The sequence below is a fragment of the Phyllostomus discolor genome, chromosome 1 (assembly GCF_004126475.2).
Source record: "Phyllostomus discolor isolate MPI-MPIP mPhyDis1 chromosome 1, mPhyDis1.pri.v3, whole genome shotgun sequence".
NCBI lineage: Eukaryota > Metazoa > Chordata > Mammalia > Chiroptera > Phyllostomidae > Phyllostomus > Phyllostomus discolor.
In genome coordinates this window covers 133,122,518-133,138,073 of record NC_040903.2, presented here as the reverse complement: position 1 = coordinate 133,138,073, position 15,556 = coordinate 133,122,518, and the positions used below count along the sequence as shown (strand labels likewise).

Sequence of the window (15,556 nt, the reverse complement as noted above, 5' to 3'; positions counted from 1 at the left end):
TCCAAAGGCAAAATGAAGATTTCTCCTCTAGGTTAATATTAGGTTATGAAATTTTTAATAGAGAGGCAGCATAAAAGAGCATGGGCTTTGGAGTTCAGATAGAAAATAGGGTTGAATCCTGGCTCTGCCAATTACTAGCTGTACAACTTTTGGAAAGTTTCTCACCTTCACTAAAACTTGGTTTACTCATCTACTAAATGGGGCTAACAGTCCCTACTTCATTGGGGTTATTGTCATCAGTAGCTAATATTTTGTGTATAAAGTATGTGTCAATAAATTGTAGGTCTTTGTCTGAAAATTCTCCTTGGGGGCTCAGCATTTAAATATATATCACCTTTCTAGTCTAGGAGTCTGCTTTAGATTTAGGTCAATATGAGTGTTTTCATATTTCCTAGAGCCTGCTTGGGAACTGATTTCACGGCTTTTGATCTTTCCCTGCCATTACATTCAGTTGATATTTTTCATACATTTTTTTCTTCCCAGTCTACAGGATTACATTTTCAGTAATCCATATTCAGTTTATTACTAGGAGGTTACCTTGGGCATATTTTTCTTTTCCTTATCTCCCTCAAAGAAAGTATAAATTTGAGAAAACCAACAAGTTTCAGAGAATTTAACCAGATGATCACTGTTGTTAGCAAAGAGCAACTTGAATTTCAGTGCTCTTGGAAATAAGGCTCCTTGAATATTATGCAATTATGAATACTATATTAATTTTCTTGAAGAGACTAAAACTGATTACAATTTGTATTCTCTTTGTGCTCTTCCATGTGTGTATCTCAAGGTGTTTATCATTCCGTTAATACACATTAATACTTCTGTGAAACTCACGATATAAAAACATTATTTATTTTACAAGAGGGTAAACTGCAGCCTAAAGTTGTGATAGCATGGACGGTCCTAGTGGGTATAATGCTAAGTGAAATGTCAGTCAGAGGAAGGCAAGTACCCTGTGATCTCACTTATATGTGCAATCTAAAGAACAAAAAGAAAATAAACAAATAAACAAAATAGAAAGGCTGATAGACACAGAGAGCAGGCTGACAGATGCCAGAGGCGAAAGGGCTTGGAGGACTGGGTGAAACAGGTGGGTACTGAAAATACCAGAGAAAAGGGAGGGAATGCTTCACAAGTGTTTGTCTGTATACCTGAAATTAATACAAAATAATATTGAAGTAAACTGTAATTGAAAAATTAAACGTAAATAAAATCAGTGAATTGCTTAAGGCACCTGGACAAGTCTAGGGAAGTTAACAGTAGCCAAGTTCCAAGGCCTGTTTCATTAATACTGTATCTGGGAAATGAGTTTCTCCTTTTTTTTTTCACTGCCTTTTTTTTTTTTAATAGAGAGGAAGGGAGGGAAATATAACACTGTTGCAAGTCGCATGCCTTTGCCTCCCATATGCACCAGGCTGGGGATTGAACCCACAACCTAGGTATGTGCCCTGACTGGGAACCAAGCCTGCAACCCTTTGGTTGCCAGACAATGCTCCAGCTGACTGAGCCACCACCAGCTAGAGCGAATTTCTTAAAAGCAGAAATCTTTTACAGTGCTAGCATGTACTCAGGGAAACCCTTAAGTGTTCTTTTTCTCAGAGAGATTCTTATTTATTTACATGATGAATGTTTGGAATTTTATGCCACACTCAAATCCTTCATTTCAGTGCTAATATCCTTGTTATCTTCTGTATGTATTTCATCCTTGGCAGGTTCCTTTTCAATCTATTGTCTTAGCATTTGCCTCCCAGCATTCTTTTTTGGCCCTGTACTTAGTATTTAACTGTTTTTTATGCTGACAGTGTAAGATTCCATTCACTAGATTTCTTGCTTTTATCTCTTGACCTAATAAATTTGCTGCCATGCCATATTGATTTTCTTATATATCTTCATAAATGTAATTTTTAAACTCTCTTCACTTCTGGATTTATGTAATCCCCATAAAAGTGCCCAGTCCTCATAAATACTTCCTGGCACCTTTCTTTTTCCTCCATCCCCAGAACTGCCTTCTTGGTTCATTCCTGCTGTGTTCACTAAACCATCACAGTGACTTCCTGATGTCCCCTCGCCTCGTTTCCCACCTTTAATCATCCTAGACAAGGTCTCCAGATTCATGTTTCTATAATTTTATTGTGGCCATATCAATATGCCACTTAAAATCTTTTAATGGCTCACTCTAACTCTCAGAATAAAATGTGGTCTTGTTTGCTTAGCATACCATGCCCTTCCTGACCTGTCATGCATATACTTCACCAACCTCTTGTTAACCTGCCCTGGACTCTAGTCATACGAAAATAGTCATTATGGTATAGTATAGGAAATATAGTCAATGATATTGTAATAACTCTGTATGGTACCAGATGGGTACTGAAATACCAAGGGGAACACTCTTTAAAGTATTGGATTATCTAACTGCTATGCTGTACAAACTAATACAAAATAGTATTGAATATAAACTGCAAATGAAGATATAGATCTAGATATATAAAAAGGAAGCACTCATTATGCTAAATGCCTCTGCACAGGCTGTTCCTTCTATCAAGAACATCTTTCCTCATCCAATACCTACACTAATGTGTCCCTGCTGGTGCCACAGATTTTAAATCTCTTTACCATTCCCCAGTTTCAGTTGGGGGGCTAGATAAGGGCTTGCCTTCAAGTTCAGCTCTAGAAACCTGCTACTATGTACTGAATAAAATGACATTTCTCTTTTGTAACAAAAATAAATGAATAAAAACAAATAAACTAATGCACCTTTCGGGTGGAACCAAGTGTACCATTTGTTGTATCTACAGAGAGTGACAAAGTACTAGAAGTACTAGACATATGGTGTGAGCTTAATACACATTTGTATGATTAGTTAATGCAATTAGTAGTTGCACAACTGTAAATTCACCATCAATAGAAAATATCTTACAATGTCTACTGATTATGAAGTTTTTATGATATTCTGGAAGGTTTAACCTGTGGTGTCCCCAAATGGGACCTCAAGGGCATCTGCATCAGCAGAGGAGACTGGAGGCTGGACAAGAGTTGTGCAATTAGTAGTTGCACAACTGTAAATTCACCATCAATAGAAAATATCTTACAATGTCTACTGATTATGAAGTTTTTATGATATTCTGGAAGGTTTAACCTGTGGTGTCCCCAAATGGGACCTCAAGGGCATCTGCATCAGCAGAGGAGACTGGAGGCTGGATAAGAGAACTTGCAGAAGTTCTGTGCAGTTGAATAATTTTAAAGGAACATTGACAGGAAAAAGTCCTAATGTTCTTAAGCAACTTTATTTTCTGTTTTCTATCAAATTTGTCATATATTTTATGAGGTAAAGAGCTAAATAATTTGAACATTTACTGTAACCGTAATGTTTTTAGCTTGAGCACAAGTAATCCTATATGTAAAAATGTTTTTGTTTTGTGTATTTTTCATTCGGCTGCTGAAACATAAAAATATCTAACTCTACTACCCTCTTCCTGCACCAAGCCTTCTGAGACACACTGCAGGCAAATTGGAGGGCGGAGGGGGATTGAGGGAGCCACAAACGGTGAGAAGTGAGTAACTTCCAACACCAAAAATTGTAAGATAAGGACCTAGCCTTTTTAATGACAGTTATTGTCTCTAGACAAATATATGGACATTAAAGATAAAGTTAAGTTAGTTCCACATGTGTATTATTACTGGGATAGGAACATCTCCTCAATATCCTATAGTTCTAATATTTGCTTCAGGCATTTATTTAAACATGCTAGTATATACCTATTATGCAGAATACTTTCCAATATTTTAGACTGTTTCTACCTTTTTTCACTCCATCAACTAAAGATCCATAGTTCACTTTAATGTCTAAAATTATAGCAGTGACAATATTTAAACAGTTGCCCATTATTTCTGTAATTTTAATCATATATCTATGGCAACCACCTCTCATCTGTATTTTTGACTACCTTCCACTAATGACAGCTGAATACTTACTTCTATTTTACAGAGGAGGAGCTGGATGACTTGAAACTAGGTTTACAGATTTCTCCCCTCATAATCCCAAGTGTTGCAAGCATTATTTCTTCTCCTGTCCTGTCTGGGGCATTCTAGAATGGGAGTTCTGTATTTGCCAAGAGCCCAGCAGCATATTTTGCTTTAGAGGTTCGGGCTTCTGAAGAACACTTAAATAAGCACTAGGGCAACTGAGATTCAGAGTTTAGGAAATACAGTTTCTTGAGAATAGGTAAAGCACTGGCCTGCTGGCTCAGTTATTTGGACCATCATCCTGTACACCAGAAGGCTGCCAGTTCGATCTCTGGTTGGGGCACATAAGGGGGCAACCAATTGATGCTTCTATATCACATTGATGTCTCTCTCTCGCTCCCTCCCCCTTCCTCTCTCTCCAAAATAAAAAAAACATATCCTCGGCCGAAGATTAAAAAAACAGATACAGCATAAAGTGAAATTCCTAACTCCTATGTTTATAATTATGTGCTATATTGCTAATGAACTCATGTTTTCATGGATGATTACTATGTGTATCTTATGTAATGCTCTCACTATTTGCTACAGTTAGTATTGTTTGTTGTATGTGAAACTTAGGTGTCTAAATATATTATCACAATAAACCAATAAACACAATTATGTATAAAATAATCACATGACTCAAAGCTACAAGCTATTTAGAAACACTTGTAATTTTTCTCCTTTTCTAAAAATCTTTTTCCAAAACCTCAGAAAACCTGCATAACTAGCCCTGGCTGGCGTAGCTCAGTGGATTGAGCGCGGACTGGGAACCAAAGTGTCCCAGGTTCGATTCCCAGCCAGGGTACATTCCTGGGTTGCAGGCCATAACCCCCAGCAACCGCACATTGATCTCTCTCTCTCTCTCTCTGCCCCCTCCCTCCCTCCCTTCCCTCTCTAAAAATAGATAAATAAAATCTTAAAAAAAAAAAAAAAAAAACCTGCATAACTTTCTGGCAACATCCACCAATTGTTACTGAGATGCCAGAAGTAGTTAGAGACTTCTTAAATGTGCTTCGGCTTCTTTTTGGATGACTAGCATGGTAAGAATGTTTGACGGGTTTGCAGGAATTAATAATGTTTGTATGAATAAGAAGTTATTGGAATTCCAGGATGTATTGTGATATTCAGTACTTTACCAGATCCTAAATATTAAACTTACTAGGATCAACAGGAAAAGTAAAGTTCCAAGTATCTGTCTTTTTATTTTTAGCATTTTGTTCACCTATTGACCAATAACTGCCTTTTCAAAGTTAGAATTGGTTGCTACTGCAAATTCTTTTTCATAAGCAGGTAATTACAAAAAATATATGATAAACTCTTTCAACAGATCTGCAAAAGGTCCTACAATTCCTAAATGTGGGTTAATTTTGTTTTAAAAAGCAATTTAAATAGAATACTAAATATGAAATTACTGGAACCAGTTAAGTGTTCAAGTTTTGATGTTTCCTTGTATTCTTAAAAAAAAGGTTTGCTCTTTCTGAGAAATAGTCATTATAGAAAAATATAAATAAATGAATAAATACAGAAAAGCACAGAAAAGAAAAAAAATTACCAGTAATTGTTCCACCTAGATATAATCTTTATATTTTGGAGGCTATCTTTCTAGCTTTGTTTGTCCCTAGCAACTGTAATTATTTTTTATTTTAGACCCTGTGCTAGACTCTCAGCTAAAGCTGTGTCCACGGAACCTTAAAGAACAGATCTAATAATTGGGATACAATGGAACTTCCCTTCCCTTTACTCTTTTTTCTTGATATTTTGAAGCTACATCTAGTCTTTTTTTCTCCTTTTTTTGTCATATCTGGACTTGGTAGACAGAGTTAGTGACTAAATAAAAACATGCTTATATTTGTAACAGAATAAAAGAAACCAGAGGAAAATCACATATTTTCAGATAAATATTTTAATTAAATTATACACAAATCAAAATTGTATATATACATATGCACCATTTATAAATACGTAAACATATGTACAAAGGCTAGAAAAATACAAAGAAAAAATATGTGTTAAGAGTATTGGGGTTATATGTCTTTTTCATTATTTTTAAATATACTCAAAAAACATTACACTTAGGTAGGACTCTTTTAGTACTAGAGAATCTTATATAAATGTATTTGTTCAAGAGCTTCCCTGTCGATGTCCTTTTCTGGGTACACATGATAATTCAGTGGCACCTCTTCAACCCAGAAAGGTAACTGTATATTAACCTGGAAAAAAAGATGATAAACATGAAAATGCAGAGTGATCCTATTTTCTTGAAGAAATCCTGACTATGTAACTGAACACAACAGACTTTTAGTACAATGAGCAGGACTAAGTTGTACACGGTGCCTGCCACACGAACAATTCTTTGTGGTACTAAACAGTCTGTGGGTTCTCGGACTAAATTAATTTACTCTGATTTGGGAATTTTAAAGAATAAAGAAAATATGGAATAGAATAATTGTTTTAATGTAAATAGCCTACTAATTATCATTAGGCTTAAACAAAAAAAGACTAAAGCAACAATGGGAATGCAGAGAGAAGACAGAAAAACCGCTCGTCTATACAGAGACGGTGCTGAGGGGATGCGTGCAGGGCTCATCTCCCTCCGCAACCTCTGTGGGGCCCTTGCCCTTCACAGTGCACACCTGCGTCGCCGTGACACAGAAATTCTGGGGCTGCCAATGGATATATTATCTGTCTAAAGAAGTTTCATCAAATAGGAGAGCAATAAAGTTATTCAAGAATTTATGTATAAGGGCTCTTCCATAAATATTATTTTCCTATGATTATCTAGATAGATTTGTGTATTTAGTGTGAAAGTTGTTATTTTGGTAAAATAACTGATTTATTTCAAGATACTATATATAGAAATTCTAAATTGGAGACCACATATTTTAAAGGATATGTTTTCATGAGTATGGAAAAGTACGGCAGGATCACACACCTATTGAGTGGGGATCTTACGGGGAAAAATTAAGTGGTAGGGAACTGGGGAGACTAACATCATCTGTGTATATATTGTATCTATGGATTAGTTCCCATGTTATGGAAAACATGAATTACTTTTGTAATTTAGATGACTGAAAAAATTTTTTTAAAAGGTATTAATGATTTTTTAGTTTTCTTTAAAGGAAAAAGATATATGCTTAAATTTAGTGGTGCTTATATATAAGGAAAGCACTACTAAAGAAAATAATAATAGTCTGTATTAAGAAACACAACAGTACCTTTCATCTGGATCTCAAAGAGCTTTACCAATACTAATTAACCTTTATATAAAGATCAACTTATGGAGTAGAATCTTATTACTAAGTATCAGCTTTATTTTATATGAAGAATCTGAGGAAAAGTGGTTTGTGCAAGATTCCAGACTGACCTAGAAGCCTCCAGGTTACTTTTCTGATTATAGAACATTGCATAACTCTGTTCCTTTTGCTCTAAGGGAAAAAGTTATGATGTGGGTGTTCAAAGCCTCTTACAGACATATAATAGCATTTGTTATCCTAAAACTGTAACAGAGACGGTGCTGAGGGGAAGGCTCAGTTGGAACAATGGAGGAGAGAAGCAAAGGAGTACGAATCAAGAGAAGAATTACAATGTGAGAGCTCTTGAGGCCAGTTAAACTGCAAACCAGTTCTTAGGCCAGAAGTTCTTGCTATTATTCCTATTGTCTGCCACTATATTCAGACAATATTGCTAGAATATTGAAACAGCTATCAGAAAAACACAGAAGAAAAGTTTTGACAATAAAAATGCTGGGAAGGTTTACATACCTGAAGACCTGAGAGAGACTCTTCAAGACTTGGTACTGTCACTAATAACGATCCTTGTTTCCTTACATTATGGCTGATGAATTCCCAGGCTCTACAACACATTGAAAATTATATGTTAGGTTTTACTAGACACCAGATACTTTTTTTAAAAATGCAAATGACAGCCCTGGCCGGGTAGCTCAGTTGATTAGAGTGTTGTTCCAGTACACCAAGGCTGTTGGTTCAAGCCTTGGTCAGGGCATACACAAGAATCAACCAATGACTGCATAAATAAGTGAAACAAGAAATCAATGTTTTTCTCTCTCTCTCTGTCCCCCTTCTTTTCTCTCTCTAGAGAGAAATCAATAAATAAAAATTTTTTTAAAATGAGGATGACAAAAGAAAATGCTGTACAGGTGGTATCTCAAAATCCAGGTGGGCAAAACATGTTTGCCTGAAGAAAACAGGACAACAAAATACTAGAAATTGGTAAATTCTTCAGTTCCTGAAGGAGTGTTGACAAAATTATGATGTTACAGTGTTGACAAGATTTAACAGGATCGTGTTTTGGTTTATTACAAGGCACTGTAAACCAAAACTCAGTTTCAAAACCAATTTACAAGTTAAAGCTGCATCAGCAGTTAGAAGCCCTGACATTCTTCAGAGAGTGTCAAAAATGGTTCTGCAGAATCAAAGTGGGCTGCAGGGTAGAGGAGAGTCATGGAGAAAGTGTATAGATGCCAGACACCAAGCAAAAACTAACAATAAGGGTATATAATATGTAGATTACATCTTTTAAAATAACATTAAAAGTGAAATCATACTTTATTTGACTGTCATAAATATCCAGTGGAAAGCCTTCTGGACAATACAACCCCTGAGTTTAGTGGGATCAGCCAGGTTTAAAGCACAATTGAACACCATGTGCATGTGTACGTGTCAGGGGGCAGTGCTGACCGGTTCTGATGGACCTTCAGTGCAGACACAAACTGGATTCCACAGTCTTGACAGCATACCCTGCTACTGGGGAGCAATGATCAAGCAAAGCAGGGATGTGCAACTCTTGCAGTGGGGCAGACAGGCAGCTGTGTCACTTGCAATTATTTTAGTTATAGCAATGGTTAAGTTTAACACATTCTAAAATTCACTGGGCAAAATGATACAAATGTTTTTCCCCCTCAGGCTAGATCTAAAATCATGTAGCAGTGTTTGTTAATAAATATCACTGTGTTTGGGCAAGAGCTGTTCTTTTTTTTCTTTTGATGTGATTCCTTAAAAATGATGTGTTTAACAAATTTATTTAATAAGGATGGGGAAGCTGAGTATACTCAGCATGGCTCTCAAAACAGCACTTGCTGTTTCTGGTAAACTGTCATGGTATATACAGGAAGCTTTTAAATTCATAATGACTCTATAATCTAGATGTTACCTGTAATGAGATATAACTTATTCTGAAAGCTGAGCCTTTCCTGGGGACACATTATTATTATGATGTATTTCTTTTAAAAATATTTATTTTTTAGAGAAAGGGGAAGAAGGGACAAAGAGGAGAGAAACATCGATACATGAGAGATACATCAATAGGTTGCCTCTCATGCCCCCAGCTGGGGACTTGGCCCATAACTCAGGCACGTGCCCTGAATGGGAATCCAACTGGCTACCCGCTGGTTTGCAGGCTAGTGCTCAATCCGCTGAGCCACACTAGCCAAGGCTATGATATATTTGTTTTCTCTTACACACTAACTCCCATATCAGTACCATTCCACTTGCTCTCAGATCCTGATTAAGATGGCAGATCTGTGGAGGCTATATACTGTGCCATCTATTGTCTTTTATTTACAATATAAAATTGATATGGGTAAATGATTAGTTTTTTCAAAATAATTCCAGTATCAGAATGCTTTACTATATCTTCTAATCTTTCTCCTGTCAACTGGCATTCAAGATGAAGATAAGATAATTAACCATGAGAGGCAATAACCTATCTATATTTAGAATTCATTATACTAGACTAATTTAGGAAAAATGACTGAACTCACACAGGTGGCCAATACCTACTCAATGAATCCTGTAGGGTTTGTGAACAAATGCACCAAGAAAGTTTTTATAACAATCCTAACATGCAGCATTTCCAGTATCGAGTCTAGCAGTAGCTTTCATTATTCTTCAGCATTCAAACTCTTTCTATAATAAATCTCCAAAGAGTTTACAGTGTTTTAAAACTTCTTATACAATAAAAACTTGGTAATATTTCATCTCCAATAATTATGAAATGTTTTGGCTACTGGTCATTAATTTTAAAAGGTAAAAAGCTAATCATACTTTGTCCACTGGGAATTAAACTTAAAAGAGAGCACTGATGAAAACAAGTTGCTCATGTTGTGTTTCTGATCTTTGGCCTGTGACTAAAAATTGTTATTCATTGTGGCTGAGCTTCAATTATATGATTAGCTTTCTGTTGAGGTAGTTTCTTTTTAAACTATTTACATAGTCAGTTTTGTAGTGACCTTAACCTGACAGTCATGGGTGTGAGTGTGCATGTGTGAGTGAGAACGTGGTGGCTGGGGGGAGACTATAAAAGATGAAAAGGTGGCAGAACAAAGAGGGTCAGCCATTCAGGATTCTACTCAGTGTTAATTGTTTATGGTCTGTACCATATGTATTTTTATTTCTCTGAGGTAGATCTCTTACTGATGAGATCTACTAATCCAACCACTTGTGTATTCCCTTTCATACCTATAGAAAGGAGCTTTCCTGCATCTTGACTACACATATGCCCTTATGATAAATAAGAACTCAGCAAGCCTAACTAGACAGAAAATCAGCATCTCAGACTAGAGACTAGGAATTTTCTAATCAAAGGAACCTATAGGTGTTTATGGGTCATAAAGCATTAAATTGTGGCAGAGAAGTCAGAAAAGTGATCACAGATTTGTTAATTTTTCCACTACCTGAATAGTGGAATAAACTCAAGGAACCTACTATTATCCCTCATGAACATTTTTCAAGTTTGATAATTAATCACAATTTTGGTTAATATTCTTATATCTTATTTTATATTCACTTATAGGCATTAGTTAATTCCCTTCATTTTGTGATAGGATAGCAGATTTTAAAAAAGAAAAAAGAAAACTGAGGCAGAAAAGAATCAGTATAAAGGCCCACTAGGAACTGATACCTCATTCCATCCCTGACTTCTAGGCAGATGCGTGGGTCATGATATAATTTTATGTATCTAAAATTAGATATAGTATTTTACGAAGTTAGCTTATTTTTTAAAATTTAATTTAATTTTTAATCCTTATCAGAGAACACTCTTTCATTGTTTTCAGAGAGAGGAAGGAAGAGAGAGAAACAACAATGGAGAGAGAAGCACTGACTGGTTGCCTCCCTGACACATCCAGACCAGGGACTGTATGTGTCCATACTGGGGTACGAGAATAAACCTGCAACCTGGGAATGTGCCCTGACTGGGAATCGAACCTGCAACCCTTCTGCTAAGGGACACTCCAACCAACTGAGCAACACTGGTGAGGGTTACAGTTTATTTTTATTTTTGTTTTATACAGAACGCCCTTGCTTTTAAATATAACCTCCTCACAGCTGAGGTCATTTTTTAAAAAATTTAATATGAAAACATTTCTACTTTACCAATCTCTTTTCATAGTTTGCTGGATAACAACAGACTTCTTGCTTGAATAAACGGCATACCTGGACTGTTCTGCTTCATCAAGAAAATATTCAAAGACATTATTCATTATAACAACATCAGCATTTTGTAGAAGGGAATCCTGGGTACAGATGTCTCCATGAAGTACCTAAAGAACAATGAGTTCATTTAAGACAACAAAGATACTCTATTATACAATCACAGGAGAAATATCTATGGTTCAATAATGTTGTGAGGTCATATGTAATGTTAACCCTTCTTAAATGGGAGAAAGGACAGTATATTTAATGTGACTGTCTATGGGAGATAACGTCTAATAAAACCCATAAACTTGTGAAAATTTGTTTCTTCTTTTAGATGAAATATTTTATAGAGTATAAATATACTCTCTTGACTCCTAGTTCGGAGCTTTTCCCACTACAGCAGTTCCCTCTTATCCATGGTTTTGCTTTCCGTGGTTTCAGTTACCTGTGGTCAACCATGGTCTGAAAATATTAAATAGAAAATCCAAGAAACAAATAATTCATATGAAATTTTAAAATGCAAACTGCTGTCAGGAGCATGTCGAAATGTCACGCTGTCCCACTCCACCCTGCCCAGAGGGGATCGCCCTTTGCCCAGCCCATCCACACTGTGTATGCTCCTGGCCTGTGAGTCACTTCATAGCTGTCCTGGCCCTCGGAGCGACTGTTGCAGGATTGCAGTGCTTGTGCTCAAGTCACCCTTATTTTACTTAATAACGGCCCCAAAGTAAAAGAGTAGTGATGCTGGCAATTCAAATGTGCCAAAGAGAAGCCCTAAAGTACCTCCTTTAAGTGAACAGGTGGAAGTTCTAGATGTAATGAGGAAAGAAAAAAAGTGAAATGCTGAGGTTGCTAAGATCTATGGTAAGAACAAATCTTTCTACCTGTGAAGAAGGAAAAAGAAACTTATGCTAGTTTTGTGTCCCATCTCAAACTGCAAGTTATCACCACAGTATACGTTGAATGCTTAGTTACTGTGGAAAAGTCATTACATTTGTGGGTGGTAGATATTAACAGAAAGCTTGTTCCCACTGACATCAGTGTGTTGCGCCACAAAGCACTGATCCTATACAAAGACTTCAGTACATGGTCCCCTAAAATGAGTGACACCAAGTCATTTGCTACAAGTAAGGAATGGTTTGGACTGAAAACTATAAAAATTACTGGAGAGAGAGACCACATTCACATAACTCTTACTACAGTATAATCATTCTATTTTATTACTAGTTATTATTAAGCCTCATTTATAAGTTAAATTTTATCACAGGTATATACATATAGGAAAAAACATAGTATACATATAGGGTTTGGTACTATCCACAGTTTCAGGCATCCACTGGGGGTCTTGGAACATGCCCCCTCAGATAAAGGAAGACTCCATCACTTGTAAGAGTCATCAAGTTCTTGCTCCATCATGAATGAGGTTCATACACTTCGGTAGTCAGGGTCCTCATAAATAAGATAGAATTCATAATATCTGTCCTGATTCATAGATCAAATGGGACCATAATAACTATAAAAGTAATTTATAAATTATAAAATTTTAATACAATATATTAATTGGCCTTGCCTGACTCTTCATCTAAAATTTACTGGAATATATTATCTGTCCAAAAAACAACAAAACAATTTATTTAAAAACTATATACCTCAAAAACTTAATTAGACCACAATCATCAAGCCTGACAGATTACAGATTAACAAGAAGAAACATTTATTTGTTCAAGAGCAAAGCAAAACACTTTTATTTTAGAAAAAGTTTAACAACTTTGCATCACATGATTTCTTTCCCAATAAATACTCGACCTTACAAATGTGTGATATTTGGGAGGTTGTTGGGACTGATTTTAAAATTCATTTCCTCTTTTTTAAAATAATAAAAATGCTAACATAATTTAAATTAAGGTGGCCCAGAACCTCTGAAGCATAGCTTTGACATGTTTTTGAATGCAGAAAAAATAGTCAATCACTTTAATCTTCTAGATATGTAGCTTAGATATAAAATAAGTATGTAAATTAACCTACCGACATAACATAGCTTTTACACAATATCTTCTTTTCCTTTCCCATTTCTGTTCACTCCCCCAACCCTCACCCCACAGGCAGGATAAAAAAGAATCAGGTGGATCAATCCATTATGGCAACCGACAGGTGCTTACTCTAGAGGTCCCAAAAAAACCCAAGGAATGGTTCTGGACAAGCTGGAATGCCAATAATGCAAGAGGTCACAAGGCAACCAAAATCAATTTAACCAATTTCTAATGGGTATCTCCTATGTACTAGATACTATGTAGGGAGATACATCACAATGAATGAGATACAATATCTGCTCTCAAATACATCATAATCTAGTAATGGAATGAAACAGCTATGCTGATAACTCTAACTGCCATCAAAGGAAGTGAGCAGGCTATGAATGCAGAGAAGTTTACTTTTAGCATGGAGGAAAGGGAAGAAAGAATTTAAATCAATGGGTCTTCCATGGATATGACACATGTACATGGCTCTTGTACTTTCCTGAACCCCCATTACAATAAGGGGTACTCTCACAAGGATGAGGAGAATGGGAATAGAAATAACATACACAAAATTTATGTCAGGAAAAAAGGATGTAATAAGGAATTTAGGAGACCTGAAAAAACTGATTTCTAAGCCAGAAATATAGAAAGTTAAGAACCAAAAGTGGTTTATACTACAGAATCTCCAAAAGGCTCATAATTGGTGGTACCAGTTATCTCTGAGTAAAGGAGTAAGAAGAAATGCTAAAGATAATTTGGTTGAAAGTTCACTCAAGAAACAGGCAGCAGATCTTATATACCTTTCTGCTACCTCAGCAAAAGAACAGAGGTTTGTTCTCCAGAAAGGGTAAAAAAGGTGTCTGGGCCAGGGGACACCAGGCCTAGTTAAAGGAAATGATAATATACTGAAAACAAGGGAGTTAAGGAAATATGCAGACAGGATGCTGAGAACCCCACTCCTCTCAGTTCTCAGGATACTGCTGGCCTGGAGTAAGGAGACTGGAAAGGTTTCCTCTGGGCAATCAGACTGGCCCAAGAGGAAAGATCTTATGATTCCTCATCAGATATTTTCCAACGAATTAATTACCCAAACAAGATCACTCAGCAGTGAAGCCCACAGTGCGCAGAATCCCACTCCAGTGCTTCAATCAGAAATTCAGCCACTGTCACCCCAATAAATTCAATTTTTTAAAAAAGAACTTTGATTAGCATTTTTGTTTCTGACTCTTAAGTATGAGCAGACAACAAAGAATTCCTAGACTTCTGAGGAAAGCCCTGTTAAAAAAACCCAAAAAACCCAAACAAGTACAAAAACAAAACAGAAAAGTAAAGACAGCCTTGAAGGCTAGTTGATTTCAACAAATATTATTAAAAAATTATCCAAGAATTCCTTTTTGTTATCTTAGGGCCCCTCAAATTCATCATTATCTTTAGTTTCATGGAAGGAAGTTACCTGTTAAGGTTGCCAATAAATGGTATAAAAACAGCTTTCTGCCATTGGGCTGGCTGCTCATGGCCACAGAAGCCGGGAAAGTATGTGCATGGGTGTACATATACATAATTTCTTTGAAAAGCAAGGGGTAAATACCTTCTAAAATGTTAATAAATATTTATTTTATATACCTTTAACATCTTCTCCTAAAAATAGCAAAAAAGTACCTGGTTGTCCATTTATGAACTATGATCTTAATAAGTCCTAATTTTTAAATCTTATTTCCAATTAAATTGATATTCCTAATATGTGATTCTTACTATGCAAAAGTCATGTTTTGTTTCAATACATGTGAAATTGTAAGAAAAATCTATGAATTTATTATTGGACAATGAATTAGCTTTGATCATTTGCTTCTCTATTTCTAAGATGAGAGAGAGAGAGACAAAAGAGAAGGAAGGATAGAAGGAGGAAAAAAGTGAAGAAATTTCCTTCTGTATAAAAGGGCAAGGTTAGATCCTTAATCTTACTGAGATATGACTTTCAACATTAGATTACCTTAACACCAGATATTGTTAGATATTCAGTGTTTTGCCATTAAAAGTGGAGGATCATTACTGAAACAAGGTTAATTACTTCATTGACCAAAAAACTTCCTTTCCTTTTTTTGG

The 15,556-nt window shown here is 35.9% G+C and overlaps 1 protein-coding gene across 1 annotated transcript in view; it reads right to left on the bottom strand.

Moving 5' to 3' along the window:
• Window positions 1–5,887: 5,887 nt before the first annotated feature.
• Window positions 5,888–15,556, bottom strand: part of LOC114493392 — a 31,145-nt gene continuing 21,476 nt past the window's right edge. Inside the window, exons 6-8 of the mRNA XM_036029266.1 lie at window positions 11,454–11,560; window positions 7,764–7,854; window positions 5,888–6,212 (exon numbers count right to left, since the gene is read on the bottom strand). Coding sequence (XP_035885159.1) covers window positions 6,096–6,212; window positions 7,764–7,854; window positions 11,454–11,560 — 315 coding nt within the window. The 3' untranslated portion in view covers window positions 5,888–6,095. The remainder of the gene's footprint in view (window positions 6,213–7,763; window positions 7,855–11,453; window positions 11,561–15,556) is intronic.